Source organism: Brienomyrus brachyistius, unplaced genomic scaffold (assembly GCF_023856365.1).
Source record: "Brienomyrus brachyistius isolate T26 unplaced genomic scaffold, BBRACH_0.4 scaffold80, whole genome shotgun sequence".
Classification (NCBI taxonomy): domain Eukaryota; kingdom Metazoa; phylum Chordata; class Actinopteri; order Osteoglossiformes; family Mormyridae; genus Brienomyrus; species Brienomyrus brachyistius.
This window is the reverse complement of record NW_026042355.1, coordinates 534,276-557,743: the sequence shown is the minus strand read 5'-3', so window position 1 is coordinate 557,743 and position 23,468 is coordinate 534,276. Positions and strand designations below refer to the sequence as shown.

The window sequence follows — 23,468 nt, the reverse complement described above, 5'->3', positions numbered from 1 at the left end:
AATGTACATTTAAATGTATGAAACAAAAAATGTATACACACACACATTACATTTTCGTTAGCTGTAAAATACAGTGAAGTGAAATCTCCATTATTTGCGTTGCAATATTCCACCACTAGGGGGCAATTTTGGACGGAGGAATCCCTTTAATGGCTGTTACCAACAGAAATGTTTGCTGCTACAGTATTCAGCTTTCTGGGTGTCCTGCAAAAAGAACTAGATGACTACAAGTAGTTATGGAATGCACACTGCCCATCTGACAAACCAGAAGCCAGTTTTTGAAATGTAAATTTTGTTATTGAAACATTTTGTTGGATTGCACTCTAGGTTTAATGGAAGAAACTGTGGATTCCATGTATCTCCTGAAAATCTTCATAGTCTTTGTGGAGACGATGATCTTCAAATTCACTTTGAAGTCTTGCAGAGACAAAATGAACTTGCTCCACCAGTCAGCTGGGTTACTGCCATGGAGAATTATATTGCATTCAAAAGTGTATCAGGTCTATAAGGTAATTCTGCTAACAAATCGTACAAAGCTCTCAAAAGTATTTTGGTTTTCAGACAACAAATAACATTTTTTCCACCCATTGTTCTCCAAATAAGACATTTATTTAAACGTTAAACTTTTAAGCGCTGGTTGCCTTTACATAAAGTCTGTAAAATAAAAATGTAAATGTATACAAAAATAATCTAAGCATATTCAATAAGAACACTTTGGCCATTATACACATTGCTGTGTATAGAGCCATTAAACTGCCCCCTTAAAGCTTTTTACTGCCAAACAAAGCTGTCAGGTCAAAAATCACACTGTTAAAAATGAAGTATAAAAGAATACAAAAATAACTTCTAACAACTTATAACACTTATTCAATAAGATTATAGAACAACATAATCATTACATTGCAATTCAATCACCAGAGGTGGCGTGGAGTACAATAATTAACAGCTTGGCTTCAGGGAATGCCAAACCCTTCAGGGAATGCCAATGTTATTTAACTGTCCCATTCTGTGTCCCTTCCCTGTTTGGCCAGTAGGTGTCATTGGTCATCTCGTCCCACGTGTTGTCAGTCTTTCTTGTCCTCCCCTGTTGTCAGTCTGTAGCGTTTCCCTTGTTCCCTGCCAGCTACTTGTTGAGCACGTGGTTACCTGTAATTTCAATTCATTAACTTACTGTTTGCCATAGGCTTTTAAATACATTATAAATAATTTTAAAAAATAACATAACAAGAGATAATACTATGAATTTCCTCACTGATTAATTGTGTTGCGGGTTGGAACTCAGTATGGAGTCCCCACAAAGATACAGATACCTTATATGTGTGTGTGTGTGTGTGTGTGTGTGTGTGCGTGTAGCAGGGCCGTAGCACATCTTCTTCTTTGTGTTCAGGAATTGCTTCTTGTAGGTTAAGTTAGAATGGTTTTCACAGTTCTTTGGTCTGGAGATCAGGCTGATTAATCACAGTTGATTTTTGTGGGCAATCAACCATATACATATATATGTACATATATATGTGTGTGTACAGTAGTGTGCAAAAAATCATAAGCAGTCAAAAGAAATTGTGTGATGTCACGATTGTTACGGTTTGTAGCAGCTAATCACTGCTGTTAATAGCAGCTAATAGCTGCTGTCTGTAGCAGCTAAACTACTGTTAATATAACTGCTAATAACATAACAATTTTCCCGTTTTTTGTGTAATAAAGTATATAATGTAGTAATGTGGTGCGTTTTTGATTCAAATATGTTAGTATGGTATTGGCAAGATATTACTGTATCAGCCTTTATTACATTAAGGGGGAAAATTAGCACATTATTGGCAGTTATTACATTAACGGTAGGTATCATATGTGCCCTTGAGAGGTAAAGTGGGCTATCCCACATGTCAGTCAAAAATGAGTTTAGTGTCCAATATTAATTATTGAGGGTCTATCTATCTTTTAAATATACTGAGATCTGTGCTACCTATGATGTATATCAATTATAGGGTATAGGCACACTTTGGAGCTCATTTTTTCAAAACTTTGTTTTTGTGGGATAGCCCACTTTACCTCTCTAGGGCACATATTATATAGGTCTAATGTACGAAGCATTAACGTTAGACATGATAACCTAGTTACCCACCAGGCAGGCAGATGGGGGCAGGTGGGCGAGGTGCAGCGTACTGTACGAAGCGGGGGTGCGCAGGCACTGTGCAGCAGCTGAAGTTCCTCTTAGGCGTAATCATGTCCTGCGCACGGTACCAGCTGCCTTTCTCTGCATCATAACATTCCACCTTTGCAGTGACTTCGAACCCATCGGAGCCTCCCATTACAAACAGCAAGCCATCCACCACTGCGATGCCGAAATAGCTCCTTTGTTGTCTCATGGGAGGCGCAGCGTGCCACTGGTTAGTTGCAGGGTCATAAGCCTCCATACTCCGCACTGCATGAACCCCGTTGGTACCGCCCACCTGCGAGACACCAATGGTAAGTGATCACTCGGGTACCAAACGGATAAGTAAATATCAGCTTTCTCGAAGTCAGGAACTCTTAAGGAATTATCGCCCTATAATAGCAGGCTGCACAGAACCTCCCATTGTGTATATAGGACACAAGCTTATTACTAATTTGTGTTCAACATACATGTCAACATAACTGCAGTGAAAAAAGGGGATTTGGGCAACAGAAAACCGGTACAATTCAGCGAAAACTGTCAACCATCAAAAAAAGACTTCTTATGTTCATATATTTTGCTTTTATTATTATGTTTATTAGTACTAAAAATAATACTTGTAGTCAGACACTGAAAAAAACAACAACAGAGCAATTATAGTCTGGAACTACAGAATATAACTATACTAAAAAATCTAAGCTTTACTAAGCTTTACTAAGCGTATTCGTTTATAACCCAGATATGCAGGGAGCATATGTGTACTGAGATGGGCCTTCCCAGCAGGTCATTTTATCCACTGAATTCTTTTGTTTGTTTTAAGCACATTACAATCTGTGACACAGCAGCAGTGACAAAAAATATGAGTCTCAGATAAATCTTGAGATTTGACTCCTTTGTTTCAGAGTACAAGAAAGGAATCACTCACCGCATAGATGTTTCCCTGATATGCCGCAACTCCAAGGCCACGTCGGCGAGTGCGCATGGGAGCGATCAAGGTCCATTCGCCCGTGAGAGGATCATAGCACTCCGCAGTGGAAGTGGTCTGAGCTCCATTGCTACCCCCACAAATATATATCTAGGAAAGATGGTTCACAAGTGATGTGTGTTATGCTGTACATGATTGGAGATGGAGATCTAGAAAGCGTAAATGTACATTTAGCTAATGGATGTTTAATCCATCCACCTTCCATAAAAGTCTATTCAGTACAGGGTGGTGGTGAACCTGGAACCTACCACAGGAAGCACATGGGCATTGGTAGGGAATTTACAGTTAGTTGTGATCATTTCCCTTGTGAACCGCAGCTTAATCAGCTAATTAAGTTCACTAGGTTTGTTTGAATAGGGAAATCTGCAAATTGTTTAGGATTCTGACCCTCCAGGACTGGAATTGGGTAAAGCTCCTATGTTAACACCAGTTATTGTATCTCACAAGTCTTGGGCTGTGGGCAAAATTGCAAAAACACAGAGCTGGACACCACAGCACTGCCCAATGTGCCACTAATGCAGAGCAACAATGCAAGGTCATTTATGTTTTATCTAAACACTGACGTTTACTGAATTAACAATTATGGATTGAAATCAACCATTTGAAGACAAAGCGAGCTACTGAGTATGTAACATAATCAATTTCAAGGGGAAAATGAGGGTAACCACAGTAAGACGCCCTCCTATTAACCTACCTTTCCATTCAGGGTGGTGGCACTGGCATCCTGTCGCTCCTCGTTCATGGGCTGGATGATGGTCCACTCGTTGGCATTTGGGTCATATCGCTCTACGATATTCAGAGGCGACACGCCTAAACGGCCACCCATCACATAGATGAAGCCGTTACTTACGGCCACGCTGACACTACAGCGGCGCCAGTGCATCGGGGCCATGTGCTGCCATGTCCGTGCGACGGGGTCAAATCTGCGCACAGCATCGGTGAAATTATGGCCATCATAACCCCCAAAACAATACACGAAGCCATTTAAACACACACTGCCATGGCCGGACTGGCGAGTCTCCTGCCCCTGTGTTATATCGACCCAGTGGTCAGCCCGGGTGTCATAGGCTTCAGTCCAATTGGTTGTGCGGAAATTCCAGCCACCAATGGCCAATAAAATGTCAGCGGGTAGGCGCGGGCGAATCAGTAGCCTTTCAAAGTCAGATCGTGGACTTTCATCGTCGAGATCATATATCATCTTCAGTACATCACTGATAATTGGCCTGCACGCCGCATTGCCCTTCACCAGATCGTTAGCTTTGACGATTTTCATGAAGTACTCCGGATCCATACGAGCCATCCGAATCTACACAGGAAACAATGAGAGAATTCCCATGAGTTCTTTAGTGCTTTCTGTGAATCTCTGGAGATGAGCAATTCCTAACATTAAGAATACAGCAGTAAGTGCAAATTTTAATTTCTTTAGCTGAAGCTATTTACTTTGAAAGTCTCAGATGTGTCAGCTACACTTGTTTAATGTAAGACATCTGAGTGTTTTGTTTTCCATTATTTGTTACACTCTCCTCCCAGGTGTAATACCTGGAAGCCTTGGTTGTACACTTATGGGACATGGAAATCGGTCTTTAGCTACAGTAATAAGGACTTCACTCAATGAGCATTCTATTGCTATATACACAAGTCAATGAGAACATAGTATAACTATACTCACCTTGGGCAATAGGACTGAAATGTGGGCCTCTCGGGTGGCAGGCTCGTGCTCGATCCAACGGAGGATGGCCTCAAACACCACATCCTCTTCTCTGACATTAAGCTCATCCTGCTCTATGATGTCAGAAAGTTGTTCAAGACTTAGTTCTGGGAACTCGTTTGAGCTGATGGCAACCTCCTTGAAATTTTTCAAGATGAAGTTGAATGCAGACTGGTGCAGCTCGTTTACGCAGTAGACATCGGCGATTTTAAGAAGGCCAATGCAGTTGTTGAGGCAGAGCTGCTCATGCAGGAAATCACTGCAGCGCTGCACGATGCCCAAGACACTGAGATAATCAGCAGCTACCAGGAGGTTCTCCACATTGTCAGCTGTGATGACCACAGAGTACGTGTAGGCGTACTCTATGACCTGCCTCAGTGTTTCTGGGGAAATGCCTGGGAGTTGGTACTCCCGCTTTCCTGAGTCACTCCAGCCAGTGGCGAACAGAGCCCTGAAAACAATCCAGAAGTGACTCATCTAATAAATATGGGTTTTGCAGGCAAAGTTAAATAAGGGCTTTTCTAAATCTTCTGAACCAGGGACCCCCAAATGGAAATTAAGCAGAGATAAGGACCCCTGCTACAGATGATCACATAGGCATCTAAGAACTAGGGACCAGGGGCTTTAATTCTTATTTTTCCAACAGTAGCTCCCCCTTTAATATATTTTACTTGGGCTGGTGGGCAAGTGCCCCGGAATACTTTGTTTTGCCTGTTTGACATGGTCCCCTTTTCATATCTATACCATTATTATTGTTATTATTATTATTATTATATGGTAAAAGTTAAGGTGGTACACTTATCAGAAATATTTCTCATCAGCACTGACCTACATTAATATAATTTAATATAATGTATATTAATATAAACTTTCTGTCATCCTAGAGCCTTATTGCCAAGGAGAAGTTATTGCTAACGAGAGATAAAAACTGACTCCTTGCTGTTTTCGCATCTTCATATATGGGTCACAGCTACTTACTGGAAGTAGGAGCTACAGCCACACAGAATTACTCTATGGGCGTTGAATTTAACACCGTCTGCGATGAGGACCACGTCACAAAGCTGTCCTGCCAGCCGAAGCTTGTTGAACACTTCGAAAGCCGGGGACATCAGTACTCGCTCCATGTCGTGTGCCATCATTATTCAAAAATGTGGATGTCTCGTCTCTTTCTCCTTTTTATACCACTCGAAATGACGTGTAGATACGTTCTAATACGCAAAAACCGCACTTTTGCGTCACATTCTGCTAAGATACCGTAATGTTTATTTTTAAATCTATATTTAAGACTCGAAATTGATTTGGGGGGGGGGGGGTGGATATATTCTACGCACAATCAGCTTTACAAGAAGAACAAGTGAAATGTTTTTAACATCACTTTTGGAAAATGTATACCGTGCTTATCTTAGAATTTAAGTTTTGTATTATGTAAGAATAGTCAAGTCACGAATTCCCGAAATAAAATAAATAAATAAATGTTTTCGTATTTTTTCTCCTCCGCTACGTTTCTAAAAATGAAAAACAAAAAAGGTCCTTTACATGTCTGTCAGGAACGAGGTTTAAGTTCGCATCTTATTCCCTAGTTTCCACCTTAGACATAAGCCATTGAGCAACAAATGTCCACAGGACATTATTTTATGGGCTAAATCTGGTCGGCCCGTTGTGGCAATTATTTGGAACAAGACTATTCCTTGAAAACTGGGCTGCGTAGTCCGTCTGTTTTGGTCCACATTTAGCACAAGGCGGACGTATTTTTCGGACCGCATATATCCCCAATACAGTCATGAAAACGTATTGCAGCAAGTGTGGAATTATCACAATGATTATTGTGCTGTGTACACGTCACCCAAATCCTGAACGCTATTGAATATAATCGATTATGTATTATAGAGCAGTTATGTTACAATCAAGGTACAGTGTGCAATATCACTCCATGAGCTATTGTCCATTTTCCTGTTTTATGATCTTTTCTTGAGAAATCGTTTTTTTATTTTATTTTTTGTAATTCCTCACTTTTGCCGACTAACTCCTCCACGTTTAATATATTTCCGTGCAGGTTTTTAAGTTTGTTTTCCTGCAGCTTCACGGCACCCATCGTTCTTGCGCACCCCCACACAGATGGACGAGTTAAGTTAGAAGTGGATGGGAGTAGCGGTAGGACATATTCCTAGGGCGCCCATTGAACGATGTAAGTAATTATTATTTATCGTTAGAATTCTCACTTAACACAGAATGTTGTGTTTGGCTGAAGTTTAAACAGTCGAGCTGAATTGTGGCAAGATAAGCTGAAGCTGTTCGCGTCCGCAGCTAATGCTCGCGCCATGACTAGCCAGCACATAGTGAAATGGCGAATGGATTTGGCGACATTTTCCGTTTGAATTGAGCACAGAGAGGTAGGTGGTGTTTTATTTGTGGCCCTGCTTTTACAGTGGACGTGTAGCAAAGTGAAGTTGGGATCAGCTTGCGTCTTTTGCAGGTAACATCACACTCGATATAGCCTAGCCGCAGTGTATGGTGGAATCGTCATTTTGGGTGTACACAACGCAAGAGCGCACGAGTGTTTATATATATATATATATATATATATATATATATATATATATATATATATATATATATATATATATAAACAATTCCACTCTGGCTGAGTTTTCTTCTTATTATTTTTCATGCTATACTATATACAAACTTTTTACTTGTATATCTTAGGATATAGTTTATTGTGACAATATAAATGATAGGAGAGAACTACAACAGCAACGAGTGTGGGTTCGGGCGGGTAGGGGATAACGTTTTCATAGTTGGGATTAGGGTTTTGCCCATAGACTTGAATGCAGAGTCCCCATAAAGACATGTAGCACATCTTCTTCTTTGTGTTCAGGAATTGCTTCTTGTAGGTTAAGTTAGAATGGTTTTCACTGTTCTTTTGTCTGGAGAACAGGCTGATTAATCACAGTTGAGTTTTGTGGGCAATCAACCATATAAATATCTACATATATATATATATATATATATATATATATATATATATATATATATATATATATATATGTTTGTGTGTGTGTGTACAATAGTGTGCAAAAAATCATAAGCAGTCAAAAGAAATTGTGTGATGTCACGATTGTTAGGGTCTGTATCAGCTAATCACTGCTGTTAATAGCAGCTACTGTAAACTACTGTTAATATAACTGCTAATAACATAACAATTTTACAGTTTTTTTTGTGTAATAAAGCCTATAATGTAATAATGTGATGCCTTTTTGATTCAAATATGTTAGTATGATATTGGTAAGTTATTACTGTATCAGCCTTTATTACATTAAGGGGGAAAATTAGCACATTATTGGCAGTTATTACATTAATGGTAGACATCATATTATATATGTCTAATGCACGAAGCATTAACGTTAGATATGCTTGTACCACAACTTATTAGGCAAGAGATAAGTTCTATTGCCCATTTTCATTTCAAACCAGCTTAACATTTACAGCATAATTAATTACAAGTTCCGATGTAGGCTACCATTCACACACACAATTGGAAATAATAAAATGCCTGGACAGAGCAGATACAGCCATTGTAGCCTTCGCTCCTGTCTGCTGCTGTATGCAAATCTCACTGAACCCTTAAAGCTGGAGCAGAAGTGATGTCTCTGACTAATTGCTGGTTGTTAGAGACGTACTCAGAATAATGAGAAATAAAGTAAGAATTGTGAGGGAAAAAAAAATCAGAATTTTGACTGAATAAGTCAGAATTCTGAGATAAATGTGTGTTTTTTTTCTACTCCAGATGGCAGAAAACTCTAAAATCAACAAAGCACAAGAGTCATAATTCAGAATGTGTTCATTTAGATCAGAAACAGCTCTGTGGGATGCTTTCATCTAATCAGACTGTACCACATGGTTCATATGTAACACTTTTCTGGAGACCGCAACAAATGGGGGATTCTGAAACTGCCCGTTTGTTTGGAAAATTCCAGTCACCCTGAGTGAAAAAGGGTAGAACTCTCCCTCCTGTCCCACTGGCCTATGATTGATTGCCTGATAGCAGGAAGAGACGGTCTATAGGGGAAAGTAACCTTCAGTTTAACTCACAGAAAGACAATAAATAGTAGCACTTAACAAATGAGAGAATATCAATTGACTAGGACAAAATGAGATGAGCAACAGGAAATATAACTGTAAGCTGATAAGAGAAAAAGAAGGTGAAGGGGAAAATGGAGGGAAATTTGCTGCTTCTGATTGGATGCAAGCATGCAGGTCAGCTGATCCACCTGAATATTTCCAACTCAGCAATCGGTGATGAAGGGTCAGTAGATTGGCTAAGTGCTGGAACCAGAAGCAGAAGCTGGCTTTCATGCTCAGGAGGGTCCTGTGGCATGAAACCTTAGCCAGTTCTTTACGGATATGATGCTCCTTTAGGGGGTGCCATAGACATTCGGTCTGCATATATATTATGTTTTATCAGTGTTTCTTGTGGACCCTCAGACAGTCCATGTTTTTGCTCTCTCCCAGCACCAGCTGTCTGGCAAGGAGCAAAAACGTGGACGGACTGGGGGTTCCTGTGGATCAGGTCGAAGAACATTGTTCTGTATTGTTTTTGTTAAATGACTGATAATCAGAATTTATTTTTGGGGCTTTGGCTGCATCTTGGTTATAATGTTTAATTGAGATATGAATTAATATGGAGAACACCACACACACGGCACAAATTCTATGAAGATACTACTCATGAAATTAATATACCACATGTGATAAAAATACAAATATAAGGGCTTTATTTGTATGAATAAAGCATTTCACATATCTAACACATGTGTCCCCAACAACCGTAGCCAGATATTAAATCCGTTCTAGAAGAGCACACTCATTGCTTGCTGTAAAAGCATGCAGGAGGTCCCAGCTGAGCTCTGCTATAGTTGTGCTCTGTGTATTATTCATTTGGCAGATGCTCTAAGACAGAGAAATGGTTGGAGAGAACAAGGCAATTAACAAATGCATGCAAACAAGTGGCATGTTACCCAACAGGAGCAAACCGCTACAGCATCCGATAACAAAGGAAAGCAATTGTCTTGCCATAATTGCATTTTGATAGCTGTTCTAGTGCCTTAACCTCTATGCTCTGACTCCACTGTAAGGTCCAAGTTCTGTTCCCTCAGTCCATTATTCAAGAGGCATTTTCCTTATTTTGGTGAATGTTTCTGATTCTTGTTAGTGTCCACTGTTTCTGTTGATTAAGTCCAGTGCTGCTAGCCACACCGGCAGATGCGTAACCTGGTTACCCACCAGGCAGGCAGATGGGGGCAGGTGGGCGAGGTGCAGCGTACTGTACGATGCAGGGGGGCACTGTGCAGCAGCTGAAGTTCCTCTTGGGCGTAATCATGTCCTGCGCACGGTACCAGCTGCCTTTCTCTGCATCATAGCATTCCACCTTGGCAGTGACTCTGAACCCATCAGACGCCCATTGCAAACAGCAAGCCGTCCAGCACTGCGATGCCGAAGTAGCTTCTTGGTTTTGTCATGGGAGGCGCAGCGTGCCATTGGTTAGTTGCAGGGTCATAAACCTCCATACTCCACACTGGATGAGCCCCGTTGGTACCGCCCACCTGCGAGACACCAATGGTAAGTGATCACTCAGGTACCAAACGGATAAGTAAATATCAGCTTTCTCAAAGTCAGGAACTCTTAAGGAATTATCGCCCTATAATAGCAGGCTGCACAGAACCTCCCATTGTCTATATAGGACACAAGCTTATAACTAATTTGTGTTCAACATACATGTCAACATAACTGCAGTGAAAAAAGGGGATTTGGGCAACAGAAAATCTGTACAATTCAGTGAAAACTGTCATCCATCAAAAAAAGATATGAGATATAAAAAAAATCATATATTTTGCTTTTATTATTATTTTTATTAGCACTAAAAATAATACTTGTAGTCAGACCCTGGAAAAAACAACAACCAGAGCAATTATGTGTGGAACTACAGAATATAACTGTAATCAAAAATCTAAGCTTTACTACCCAAGAATATTCGTTTATAACCCTGATATGCAGGGAGCATACAGTATGTGTATTGAGATGGGCCTTCCCAGCAGGTGATTTTATCCACTGAATTCTTTTGTTTGATTTAAGCGCATTACAATCTGTGACACAGCAGCAGTGACAAAAAATATGAGTCTCAGATAAATCTTGAGATTTGACTCCTTTGTTTCAGAGTACAAGAAAGGAATCACTCACCACATAGATCTTTCCCTGATATGCCACTACTCCAAGGCCATGTCGGCGAGTGCTCATTGGGGTGATCAAGGTCCATTCGCCCGTGAGTGGATCATAGCACTCGGCAGTGGAATTAGTCTGAGCTCCCTTGCTACCCCCACAAATATATATCTAGGAAAAATGGTTCAAAAGTGATGTGTGTTATGCTGTACATGATTGGAGATGGAGATCTAGAAAGCGTAAATGTACATTTAGCTAATGGATGTTTAATCCATCCATCTTCCATAAAAGTTTATTCGGTACAGGGTGGTGGTGAACCTGGAACCTACCACAGGAAGCATATGGGCAAAGGTAGGGAATTTACAGTTAGTTGTGATCATTTCCCTTGTGAACCGCAGCTTAATCAGCTAATTAAGTTCACTAGGTTTGTTTGAATAGGGAAATCTGCAAATTGTTTAGGATTCTGTTAGGTTGAAGAAACTGTTATTAATTATTTTGTTATCACTCCTGTATGATCAGCAATGAATGTAAATATGTATATATATTATTTTGTTTTCCCCTAGCCTCATACTTTAGATTATATTAATAATAGCATTCCCACCTTAGCAAAACCAGAACTTTCTCTCACCTCCCTATTACTCTTGCGCCTCCCACTGACTATAAATAAAGGAGTCAAGGGGAACCACCCTTTGTAACACATTCTGCTGTAGTTTGCATTGCAGAGAGTGTGGGTACCCTTGCAAGTAAAACTGTAACCTGTGTGTGTCTCATAAATGTGGAGTTGGGGTGGAAACGCCGGGCGCTTTCCCCAACATAGAATTTGGTCCTTCGAGCCGGATCCGAGGAACCCCGAAGACGTCTCCAGTACGCCGAGAGAAGCGACACCGAAGTCTGTCGACAGCCACTCGAAGTCGGGTGCAAGAAAGACCTGTGATGTGAATTCGTCATCAGGCCGGTGGTTAGAACTGCGCTCGACGTCTGGTGATGTCTGAAGGACCTCGGTGACGGAACAGAGAGCACACTATACAGGTGAGAGATATGGCACCTAAGTGAGTAGGTGGCCAAGTGAGAGATACGGCACCTAAATAAGTAGGTGGCCAAGACATGCATGTGGTTGAGGTTAGCCGAAATTAACCGGGAGAGAAAGTAGGCGTTATTGGAAATATATATATTGATGTATGTGGATGTGTTTTTATAGGTTTTAGATTAACCTACACGATCCACCCTAAAAGCAACAACATACTGGTGACTGAAGGATAAAGGACGGGTTTCATCCCTGAAAACTAACACCGCTGCTCTAATAGTGAACAGTAGAAGGCCGTGTTGGTGTCCTCCTGAGGTCTCATGCCAGGGACTTGCTTTTAGGATTTTTTATTTTTTGTAGTGTATTCAATAAAAGGTAACAATGGGAAAAAATCAGAGTAAACAAATCAAACTAGAGGGAGATGAGAAGTTTATGGAAGGATATAAACCAGGATCAGGACAAATAAGTAGTCAGAGATGGAGGAAAAAACATGGGTTTGAAGGAAAACTCCATACTCCAGACATATTAAAGTTACAGGGAAACTTAAAACTGGAGATGTTACAGACTACCAATAATAAAAAAGGCCAAGATAGAAAAAAGGAATACGTTTTCTCTGATGCATGGTTAGAACAGAGTAAACTAAGAGAATAAGAGACAACAGAAAAAGGGAAATAAGGAGAAAAAACTGCAGGTGGCTTTAATCACACTAGACGAAGAAACGGCAGCAAGACCTTCTGCCCCTCCAGCTCCTCCACCGCCCCCACAAATTCCGGTGCCTGCACCGGCGCTGGTTCCAGCCACAGATAGACAAGAAGCAAGGGGGGGGGGGTGGAACCATCTCGCATGTTAACTCGAGGGTCTGATCCCTCTCTATATCCTGTAAAAGATTTGGCCACAGCTAAAGTACAATGGCATCCAAAAAATAACACAGAACAAGAGGAGGTAGAATGGCAGTGTCCCCTCGTAGAAGTGGCAAACCCAAATCGAGGGCCAAATAATGCAGGACCCGAAACTATGTTAGTATATAGACCCTGGACCGCTGAGGATAGAACAGCGGCTTTAAAAGGAATACCCCCGGTTGAAGAAGGGGTACCCGAGTTTTGGACTGCCATCCTAGAATTACAAAGTAGTTTTCATTTGAACGGCAGGGAAATGTACCGATGCCTAAGACAGTTGTTTACCCATAAATGGGGACGTGTAGCGGGAGACTTCACAGGACATGGTAATAATGATGAAGTCTTAGCACATAACTCACAGGAACTCATTCAAGCATTACAACACCTGCGAGAGAGGATAGACACAGTCTTCGTAAGACGTGCAGATTATGGGCGAATAGCGCAGTGCAAACAAAAAGATGGAGAGGAACCTGAGGATTTTATGGATAGGATGCGAGTGGTGTTCAGGGGAAATTCAGGAATTCCTCACGACGAGGAAGACGGAGGAGTGTATCAGCAACAATTAAAACGAGCTTTTGTCGCAGGCCTAAAGCCTGAATTGCGAAAATATCTTGACAAACATTGGGTACATCAGAATACTGGCTCAGTCCAACAAGCCTTAGAATATGCCCAACACGCACAGAAAGCGCAGAAACAGCAAAAGACAGATACAATATTCAGCGCCTCTGACGTGGTAGCGCTAGTGCAAACGAACCCTCGGGGACGCGGGGGATTCAGAGGTAGAGGAAGAGGAAGATTTAGAGGCCGAGGAAGATTTAGAAATAAACAAACAGGAGGGTTTTCACAGGAAACAGAGTGTTGGACATGCGGGAAACCTGGACATTTAGGCAGGGACTGCAGGTCAGGGAAGCGACCATTTAATCCAAACTCCACCGAAAATGACCAATGACCCTCCTCGGAGACCCCTGTTGCCGACACTATCCGAGGTGAAACAGAGGTCATTTTAAGGGAAGAAATGGAGGTTACCTTACAAGACCTCCTGGATGAGGAAATAGATTTGCAAGCAGTATGTCAGCTATTAGCAGAAAGGCAGTGGGGAACTTTGCCAAGTCGGAAATTAATCATAAATGGCAAAGTATACGAATGCCTGTGTGATACTGGAGCCTGTAGGACTGTCCTAACCTCCAGTCCTCCTGAAGTCACATACTCCTCATCTGTCATAAATATAAAAACAGCAGGAGGCCAAACAGACAGTCATCAGCTAACAAACCCAGTTGCAGTAAAAGATAAGGAAACTGGGATTGAATGTCAAGCACAAGTGTTAATAAGCCCTTCTTGCCCTGTCAATCTGTTAGGCCGTGACCTTATGGTACAGATGGGCATTAGTGTAGTTGCCACAAATTCTGGCATGAAAGCAATCATAAATGAGGAAGCCTATGTTGTGCAAGGAACCGGAGCACCACAATATTACTGGTCACTGGACCTAGGGGGAACTGCACAGACACGAGAATTGTTGCGAAAAACTAGAGAAAAGCAGTCCCCTAAACAAACCCAGTTCATGCCTGACGATGCCTTACACGTCACTATGTGGTACAAAGGCACCCCAGGACCAGATTATGCATATGACAAAACGTTTCATGCCCTTCAAGACACTTGTATTACCTTACAACATTTGTATGTTAACTCCACTACTGGCTTTTCTGCTGCCTCAGTCATCTTATCTAATAAACAACAGGCTGTGTTCAGAGGGGAAACACCTCACGTATCTCTATCAAAACCACCTCAGATGCAGTGGAGGGACGTAGAGATGTTCTTACGAGATTCCATGCACAGTTACAATGACTACCAACCCGTACCTGGCTCCTGTTGGAGCTATGACAAAAAACACAATGTGTGGCGGTTCCCTTTGGGATGGAGAGTTCAAACCACTCTCACCACACACTTGCAGGACCCAACCTGACAATTTTTTTCTGTTCTGGAGGGGGGATCATGTCCAGATCTAGATCGCCTCCCGGAAGGGTTGTGGTCGTCCTCCCCCACTGATGTAGGACTGGTAAAGGGGTTCCCACCATACAAAGTAATTGTGAAATCAGAACACCGCCCGGTAGTTAGACAATACCCGTTAAAACCTGAGGCAGAGAAAGGTATAGCCCCTGTAGTGCAGGATATGTTGGCATCAGGAATATTGCGAGAGGCTCCTGAGGCCACTTGCAATACTCCTATCTTCCCTGTCCAGAAGGGACATACAGGGAAATGGCGCATGGTGCAGGATTTAAGACCAGTTAATAACATAGTGCAACACGCAGCACCAGACGTGCCCAACCCACACTTATTGCTCAACTCATTAACCCCTGATAAAAGTTACTTCTCAGTAGTTGATCTCAGTAATGCATTTTTCTCAGTACCATTGCACTCTGATTCTCAACATTTATTTGGTTTCACCTATAAGGAAAAAAAATACACATATACTAGACTCCCTCAAGGGTTTTCAGAAAGTCCACATGTATATACCATGGCCCTTAGATATTCTATGAGTACCTGTAAAATACCATCCCATAGTCAAGTGCTACTGTATGTAGATGATATATTAATTGCTTCAGATACAAAACAGCATTGTAAGGAAGCCACACTGTTGGTGTTACAGCATTTATATGATACAGGACATAAAGCATCAAAACAAAAATTACAATATTGCAGGGAGGAAGTTATATATCTTGGACATAAACTCTCCCAACAAGGTCGATCATTATTAGAAACTAGAAAACAGGCAATACAAGAGGCACCAAAGCCAAAGACTAAACAGCAAATGATGTCCTTCTTAGGACTTTGTAATTATTGCAGAGAATGGCTACCTGATTATGCCGCACTCGTTCAACCTCTGCAAACCTTAATTTATGGGAAAGACATGGCCTTAAAAGATAAAATTCAGTGGACAAAAGAAGGAGAATTGGCATTCACAAACTTAAAAATGATGCTACAAACAAATGTGATACTTGCCTTACCAGATTATCAACAACCATTTACCTTATGTGTTGATGCTAATCAAGGTTATATGAAAGCGGTATTAACACAGCCGTTCGGGACAAAGGAAAGACCACTAGCATTCTATTCTAAACGATTAGATGCAGTAGCAGCTGGTTTTCCACAATGTTTGCAAGCATGTGCAGCTGCTGCAGAAGCAGTAAAATTATCAGCAGAATTAGTGTTGTGTCACCCACTCACCCTGAAGGTGCCACATTCAGTTTCATTAGTTTTACTGCAGACGCCGCTTCCGTTCCTCACACATGCTAGACATCTGACCTTAGTCTCACTCCTGCTTTCACAGTCAAACATTACTATACAGCGATGTGGTCCTCTTAACCCTAGCACCCTTCTTCCGACAACGGAAGATGGAGAGCCACATTCGTGCAAAGCAGTTGTGGAAGAGCAAACAAAACCCAGAGCAGATATTTTACAGACCCCAATATCAGATTCAATGGTTGTTTATGTAGATGGATCAGCATCAAAAAATGATATGGAAAAAAATAAGGTCGGGTATGCTGTAGTTACATCTACTGAAGTGTTAGAGGCCAATGCACTCCCACCTGCTTGTTCAGCACAAGCGGCTGAACTCTATGCTGTAATTAGGGCATGCGAGCTATTCAAAAATAAGTCACTTACTATATACACTGATAGTCAATATGTGTTTGGAGCTGTTCATCACCATGCAAGAGTGTGGAAAAATAGAGGTTTTAAAACATCGCAGGGAACGTCTCTAACTCACACAAACTTACTACTTAGATTATTAGATGTTGTACAATTACCGACTCGCCTTGCACTGTGCAAATGTAAAGCACACCAAACCGATGCTTCCACAATAGCTAAAGGAAACAACTTTGCAGATAAAACTGCCAAAGAAGCGGCCCTGAAACAGCCCACCTTATCAGTGGCAGACATTCTTTTCATAGATAGTGATGTGCTGTGTGATGCACAGATTCATGCTCCTAAAACAGAAATACAGAGTTGGATCAAGAGAGGAGCAATACAGCAAGGGAAAGTTTACTATATGAATGACAAGCCCATCCTACCAAAAAACTTATACAAAACAGCTGCCTTAGTGAGCCATGGAAATACTCATGTCTCAACAGGAGGGATGGTACATATTATCCAGCAATACTTTTATGCTATAAATTTTTCTGATTATGCAAAGCAATTTTGTAGAACATGCTTAATTTGCTGTAAACATAATGCACAGGGTAACATGAGACCAAAACGTGGCCAGTTCCCTGTAGCTGAGTACCCGTTTCAAGTTGTACATATGGATTTTATTAAATTATCTTGGTCACAAGGGAAGAAGTACTGTCTAGTCATTATAGACACCTTTTCTAAGTGGGTAGAAATATACCCTGTAAAGCACTGTGATGCAATGACTGTTGCAAAATGTTTGGTAGGCCATTATTTCCCTACCTATGGCATACCTCATATTATAAGATCAGACAATGGGACTCATTTTGTAAATCAGACCATGTCCCTTTGTTCACAAGCATTAGGTTTTACGCTTAAGAATCATTGTGCTTATCACCCTCAGAGTGCAGGCTTAGTGGAGAGAACTAACGGCACTATTAAAACAAGGCTCAGAAAAACAATGGAAGAGACAAAAAGGCCGTGGCCAGAATGTTTGTCTCTAGTAAAATTGTGGATGAGAATAACTCCCATTCCTGCAGGATTAACACCTTTTGAGATAGTGTACGGAAGGCCGTTTCCCCTAGCAACCGAAATGAGTGATATAGGGAAAGCGGACAGAGAAAATACATTGGCTAATTGGATGCGAAAGTTGCTATCATCACAACAAAAACATAGCCCCAGTAGTCTGCCAGTAAATTCTGTTTCTAACCAACAGGATAACTTGCAGCCAGGGGATTGGATCCTGGTCAAGGTCCTGTTGCGGAAGGAGTGGAGCACACCCCGGTGGGACGGTCCTTATCAAGTCCTCCTCACAACACCAACAGCTGTGAAAATAGCAGAACGACCTTCCTGGATACACAAAAGTCACTGTAAACCCATCAAGCCCTTATCAGAGGCCTCAGCGACAGAGTAGCAGTGGAAGTCCGCTACAAAGGCACAGTAACCAATAGGGTGCTGCTGTCTCAACCCGGTGAAGAAAACAACTGAGCTGCACTCTATTAGGATGGCTCTGACGGGGTGGGGATGTGGTAAGGTGACTCTAGGGGTCATTCTTGTTGTTGGACTTGTATGGTTGTCCTTGCTCCCACTAGCTCCATTGCAACACCTACGGCGATGGACCCATGACGACTTCCATCTGCGCCCGTTGCCTGCTGACCACTCACACCCGTTCATGAAGAACTACTGGTATCGATATGTACATGACACTGTAACAGCAAAAAATGTGACGAATTGCTATGTTTGTTCTGTGATGCCTACTCATAGTGAAGGACCCACTGTATATGGAAAACCCATGAATATGTCCCAGGCCAAATGTGCTGCATCTTTTGCAGGTATAGGGTACCAAAGTATTGTTTCACTTATATTTTCTTTTGTTTTGTTTTTTATTTTGTTTTTCTGTTGTTTTATAACTGTTATACCATGTTTGAAAATGTTTATTAATCAAGCTCTTAATGCTGCTTTTCGGACACACAGTACAATGTTTCTCTCCCTTACTCAGAATATGGAGACAGAGCCTGTTTCCAGCGATAGCGATGAAGAAGACATGTAATTCATAATGACGGCTGAGCCGAAAGCACCCGTGCAGGGCTCGGACCTGAAGTAACGGAATTAGATGTTTTTCTATGATAAACAGGAGGAACGACTCCTGATGGTTTTCTGTACTCCACAGTTAGGATGATGATGATGTGATCTAAATGACAGTTGTACTGGAAATGCTTTTGCAACTTGTACAATACTGATGTTTTTGATCATACTGTCATGATAAACAGGAGGGACTGTTAGGTTGAAGAAACTGTTATTAATTATTTTGTTATCACTCCTGTATGATCAGCAATGAATGTAAATATGTATATATATTATTTTGTTTTCCCCTAGCCTCATACTTTAGATTATATTAATAATAGCATTCCCACCTTAGCAAAACCAGAACTTTCTCTCACCTCCCTATTACTCTTGCGCCTCCCACTGACTATAAATAAAGGAGTCAAGGGGAACCACCCTTTGTAACACATTCTGCTGTAGTTTGCATTGCAGAGAGTGTGGGTACCCTTGCAAGTAAAACTGTAACCTGTGTGTGTCTCATAAATGTGGAGTTGGGGTGGAAACGCCGGGCGCTTTCCCCAACAGATTCTGACCCTCCAGGACTGGAATTGGGTAAAGCTCCTATGTTAACACCAGTTATTGTATCTCACAAGTCTTGGGCTGTGGGCAAAATTGCAAAAACACAGAGCTGGACACCACAGCACTGCCCAATGTGCCACTAATGCAGAGCAACAATGCAAGGTCATTTATGTTTTATCTAAACACTGACGTTTACTGAACTTAACAATTATGGATTGAAATCAAGCATTTGAAGACAAAGCGAGCTACTGAGTATGTAACATAATCAATTTCAAGGAGAAAATGTAGGGGGTAACCACAGTCAGACGCCCTCCTATTAACCTACCTTTCCATTCAGGGTGGTGGCACTGGCATCCTGTCGCTCCTCGTTCATGGGCTGGATGATGGTCCATTCGTTGGCTTCTTGGTCGTATCACTCGATTATGATTAGAGGCGAGAAGCGTAAATGGCCACCCATTACATAGATGGAACCATTAATTACGGCCACGCTAACATTTCAGTGGCACCAGTGCATCGGTGCCATGTGCTGCCATGTCCGTGCGACGGGGTCAAATCTGCGTACAATTGTGGCCATCAAAACCCCCAAAACAATACACGAAGCCATTTAAGTACACACTGCCATGGGCGGACTGGCGAGTCTCCTGCCCCTCCGTTACATCGACCCAGTGGTCGGCCCGGGTGTCATAGGCTTCAATCCAATTGGTTTTGTGGAAATTCCAGCCACCAATGGCCAATAAGATGTCAGCGGGCAGGAGTGGGCGGATCAGTGGCCTTTCTTTTTCTTTTAGTGTGTGTGGGGAGCCACAGCCCCATCCCTCAGGACATGAAGCAGACACGGAGGAGGCCCGGAACCCAGACCGCCAGAGGCCCCCCAGGGCATGGGAGCCCCCGGAGGACCACCGCAGGGAGAATAGCAGCCCCTCACCCAGAAAAGGGCAGAGGAGAGCTCCGGAGGGAGGCCATCCGGCAGCCACCGTGCAGGAGCCCCAGGGGGCTGTGGCGGCGAGCTCGCAGGCTCCACTGGCGGCCGGCCCCACCACGGCAAACCAGGCCCTGGGCCCAGAGATCCAAGGGCCCCCCTACCCCCCAGCAAGGGCCCGACAGAGCCAGGAGGGCCAAATCCCGCCAGGCAACCGCCGAGGGCGAGCCAGCACCCACCCGAGCACCCAGCCCCGGACATCGAGAACCACCAACGCACCAGCGGCCGGGGGCCCCATCCACCGGCAGGGAGTGTGGCGGGGGGGAATAGAGCCCGAGATGTTATTTCGGGTGGAGTCTAGGACCCAACCTGACACATGCGTATAGACAAACAGGCACACATACACAAGCATACGTTCCCACCCTCATGCACACATAAACAAATATTTACACATTCACCCAACATAGAGATACACAGAAATGAACGCTGTACACATACTCTCACTCCCCATATATACTCTATGTGGACCCCATTTTTGTCCTCTGGCGAGGAGACCAGAAGACCACCCCAGACCCCGCAGCAGCCGAGAAGCGCACCAGCCCAGACCCCGACCAGACGGCCAGATCAGTGGCCTTTCAAAGTCAGATTGTGGACTTTTATCGTCGAGATCATATATGATCTTCAATACATCACTGATAATTGGCCTGCACGCCGCATTGGCCTTCACCAGATCGTTAGCTTTGACGATCTTCATAAAGTACGCCGGATCCATACGAGCCATGCGAACCTACACAGGAAACAAGAATGAGAGAATTTCCATGAGTTCCTTTGTGCTTTCTGTGAATCTCTGGAGATGAGCAATTTCTAACATTAAGAATACAGCAGTAAGTGCAAATTTTAATTTCTTTAGCTGAAGCCATTTACATAGAAAGTCTCAGATGTGTCAGCTAACACTTGTTTAATGTAAGATATTTGAGTGTGTTGTTTTCCATTATTTGTTACACTCTCCTCCCAGGTGTAATACCTGGAAGCCTTGGTTGTAGACTTATCGGACATGGAAATGGAGGTTCGGTCTCTAGCTACAGTAATAAGGACTTCACTCAATGAGCATTCTATTGTTATATACACAAGTCAATGCGAACATAGTATAACTATACTCACCTTGGGCAACAGAACTGAAATGTGGGCCTCTCGGGTGGCAGGCTCGTGCTCGATCCACTGGAGGATGGCCTCAAACACCGCATCTTCCTGTTTCACATTCAGCTCATCCTTCTCAATAATGTCGCAAAGTTCTTGCAGGGACAGATCTATGAACTCCTCTGAGATGCTGGCAACCTCCTTGAAGTTCTTAAGGATAAAGCTGAAAACAGACTGGTGCAGCTCGCTGAGGCCGTAACCATCGGCAGTTTTTAAAAGGCCAATGCAGTTCTGAAGGCAGAGCTGCTCATGCAGGAAATCACAGCAGCGCTGCACGATGCCCAGGACACTGAGATAATCAGCAGCTGCCAGGAGGTTCTCCACATTGTCAGCTGTGATGACCACAGAGTACGTGTAGGCGTACTCTATGACCTGCCTCAGTGTTTCTGGGGAAATGCCTGGGAGTTGGTACTCTCGCTTTCCTGAATCACTCCAGCCACTGGCGAACAGAGCCCTGAAACACAATCCAGAAGTGACTCATCTAATAAATATGGGTTTTGCAGGCAAAGTTAAATAAGGGGTTTTATAAATCTTCTGAACCAGGGACCCCCATATGGAAATCTACCAGAGATAAGGACCCTCTGCTACAGATGATCAAATAGGCATCTAAGAACTAGGGACCAGGGGCTTTAATTCTTATTTTTCCAACATTAGCTCCCCCTTTAATATTTTTCACTTGGGCTGGTGGCCAAGTGCCCCGGAATACTTTGTTTTGCCTGTTTGACATGGTCCCCTTTTCATATCTATACCATTATTATTGTTGTTATTATTATTATTATTATATGTTAAAAATTAAGGTGGTACACTTAGAAATATTTCTGATCAGCACTGACCTACATTAACATAATTTAATATAATATATATTAATATAAACGTTCTGTCATCGTAGAGCCTTATTGCCAAGGAGAAATCATTGCTAACGAGAGATAAAAACTGACTCCTTGCTGTTTTGGCATCGTCATATATGGGTCACAGCTACTTACTGGAAGTAGGAGCTACAGCCACACAGAATCACTCTATGGGCGTTGAACTGAACACCGTCTGTGATGAGGACCACGTCACAAAGCTGTCCTGCCAGCCGAAGCTTGTTGAACACTTCGAATGCCGGGGACATCAGTACTCGCTCCATGTCGTGTGCCATCATTATTCAAAAATGTGGATGTCTCGTCTCTTTCTCCTTTTTATATCATGTAATGACCAGCAACGGACGTGTACATCAGCATAGTGACGATATGTTCTAAAACGCAAACACTGCGCTTTTGTGTCAGTGTCCTAACATACTGATTTTTTTTATTTTTATTCATCTATATTTGCGATTCGAAATTGATTGACCAGATAGTCATGCGCCCTGCTTTTTATTTTTAACAAAATGTGGAAGCCAATGAGAGACTTGCCGATCAAGTTTTCTAACACAGCTACTTTTGAAAAACCGACTTATCCCAGATGAGTTTCACCGGCATTAACTCATTCAAGATGAGGCATCTGATCTCAGATAATTTAATATTACGTAAAATACACCGGTAGGAAAATACCCCCAGTTACAAATTTATTGTGAAAAAATATTTTGTTTGCACAATCAGCTGTACAAGAAGACCAAGTGAAATGTTTTTGGTACATGTATACTATGTTCATCTCAGAATTTATGTTTTAGTTTTGCATTATGTATGAATAGTCAAATCACAAATTCCCCAGATTAAAACACCAATAAATCTAAAATTATTAAATGTATAATATTTTGTCCTCCTGTCTTTTCACTTCGGTTAAGATTCCACAAATTAAAAAAAAATGTACCCTGAATGTACCCTTCACATCTATTTCAGCGAGGCTGCAGAATCATGTGTCGTTAATCGACGTGGGAAATTGCAGCGGGAATGAAACCGTTTCATTTTCATTTGAGAATAGCTTTGTATATTATGTATAAGAATATAAGAAATTCACAAACGAGAGGAGGCCATTTGGCCATCAAGCTCATTTGGGGAGAAGTTAACTAATAGCTCAGAGTTGTTAAAATCTTATCTAGTTCTGATTTAAAGGAAACCAGGGTTTTAGCTTGTGCTACACTAACAGGAAGACTATACCATACTCTAAC

General features: G+C 42.2%; 3 protein-coding genes across 3 annotated transcripts; 1 reads left to right on the top strand and 2 right to left on the bottom strand.

The window, feature by feature from the left end:
- Positions 1-587: 587 nt before the first annotated feature.
- Positions 588-6,082, bottom strand: LOC125726935 (kelch-like protein 10). The gene is made up of 6 exons (XM_049003413.1): positions 5,821-6,082; positions 4,804-5,293; positions 3,829-4,440; positions 3,075-3,224; positions 2,120-2,447; positions 588-1,146 (listed from the first exon to the last, which is right to left on the bottom strand). Exons 1-6 carry the CDS (start codon positions 5,979-5,981, stop codon positions 1,124-1,126), a joined length of 1,764 nt encoding a protein of 587 aa, XP_048859370.1. The 5' UTR covers positions 5,982-6,082; the 3' UTR covers positions 588-1,123.
- A 5,165-nt stretch (positions 6,083-11,247) lies between these two features.
- Positions 11,248-21,476, top strand: LOC125726939 (proline-rich protein 2-like). The gene is made up of 2 exons (XM_049003419.1): positions 11,248-11,409; positions 19,601-21,476. The coding sequence occupies exon 2, from the start codon at positions 19,990-19,992 to the stop codon at positions 20,566-20,568; it is 579 nt and encodes a 192-aa protein (XP_048859376.1). The 5' UTR covers positions 11,248-11,409; positions 19,601-19,989; the 3' UTR covers positions 20,569-21,476.
- Positions 20,807-22,602, bottom strand: LOC125726943 (kelch-like protein 10). Its single transcript, XM_049003423.1, has 4 exons — positions 22,595-22,602; positions 21,344-21,833; positions 20,876-20,969; positions 20,807-20,814 (listed from the first exon to the last, which is right to left on the bottom strand). The coding sequence occupies exons 1-4, from the start codon at positions 22,600-22,602 to the stop codon at positions 20,807-20,809; spliced, it is 600 nt and encodes a 199-aa protein (XP_048859380.1).
- Between the last annotated feature and the right edge of the window lie 866 nt (positions 22,603-23,468).

Coding starts and splice junctions, on each gene's coding strand:
- LOC125726935 (XM_049003413.1), bottom strand. CDS start 5,981: ATGATGGCACACGACATGGAGCGAGTACTGATGTCCCCGGCTTTCGAA. Junction 3,225..3,828: donor CCACCACCCTGAATGGAAAG/GTAGGTTAATAG, acceptor CATCTTTCCTAG/ATATATATTTGTGGGGGTAG. Junction 1,147..2,119: donor TGCCCCCATCTGCCTGCCTG/GTGGGTAACTAG, acceptor TTGAAATTACAG/GTAACCACGTGCTCAACAAG.
- LOC125726939 (XM_049003419.1), top strand. CDS start 19,990: ATGGCCAATAAGATGTCAGCGGGCAGGAGTGGGCGGATCAGTGGCCTT.
- LOC125726943 (XM_049003423.1), bottom strand. Junction 20,970..21,343: donor TTTCAGTTCTGTTGCCCAAG/GTGAGTATAGTT, acceptor TTTCCTGTGTAG/GTTCGCATGGCTCGTATGGA.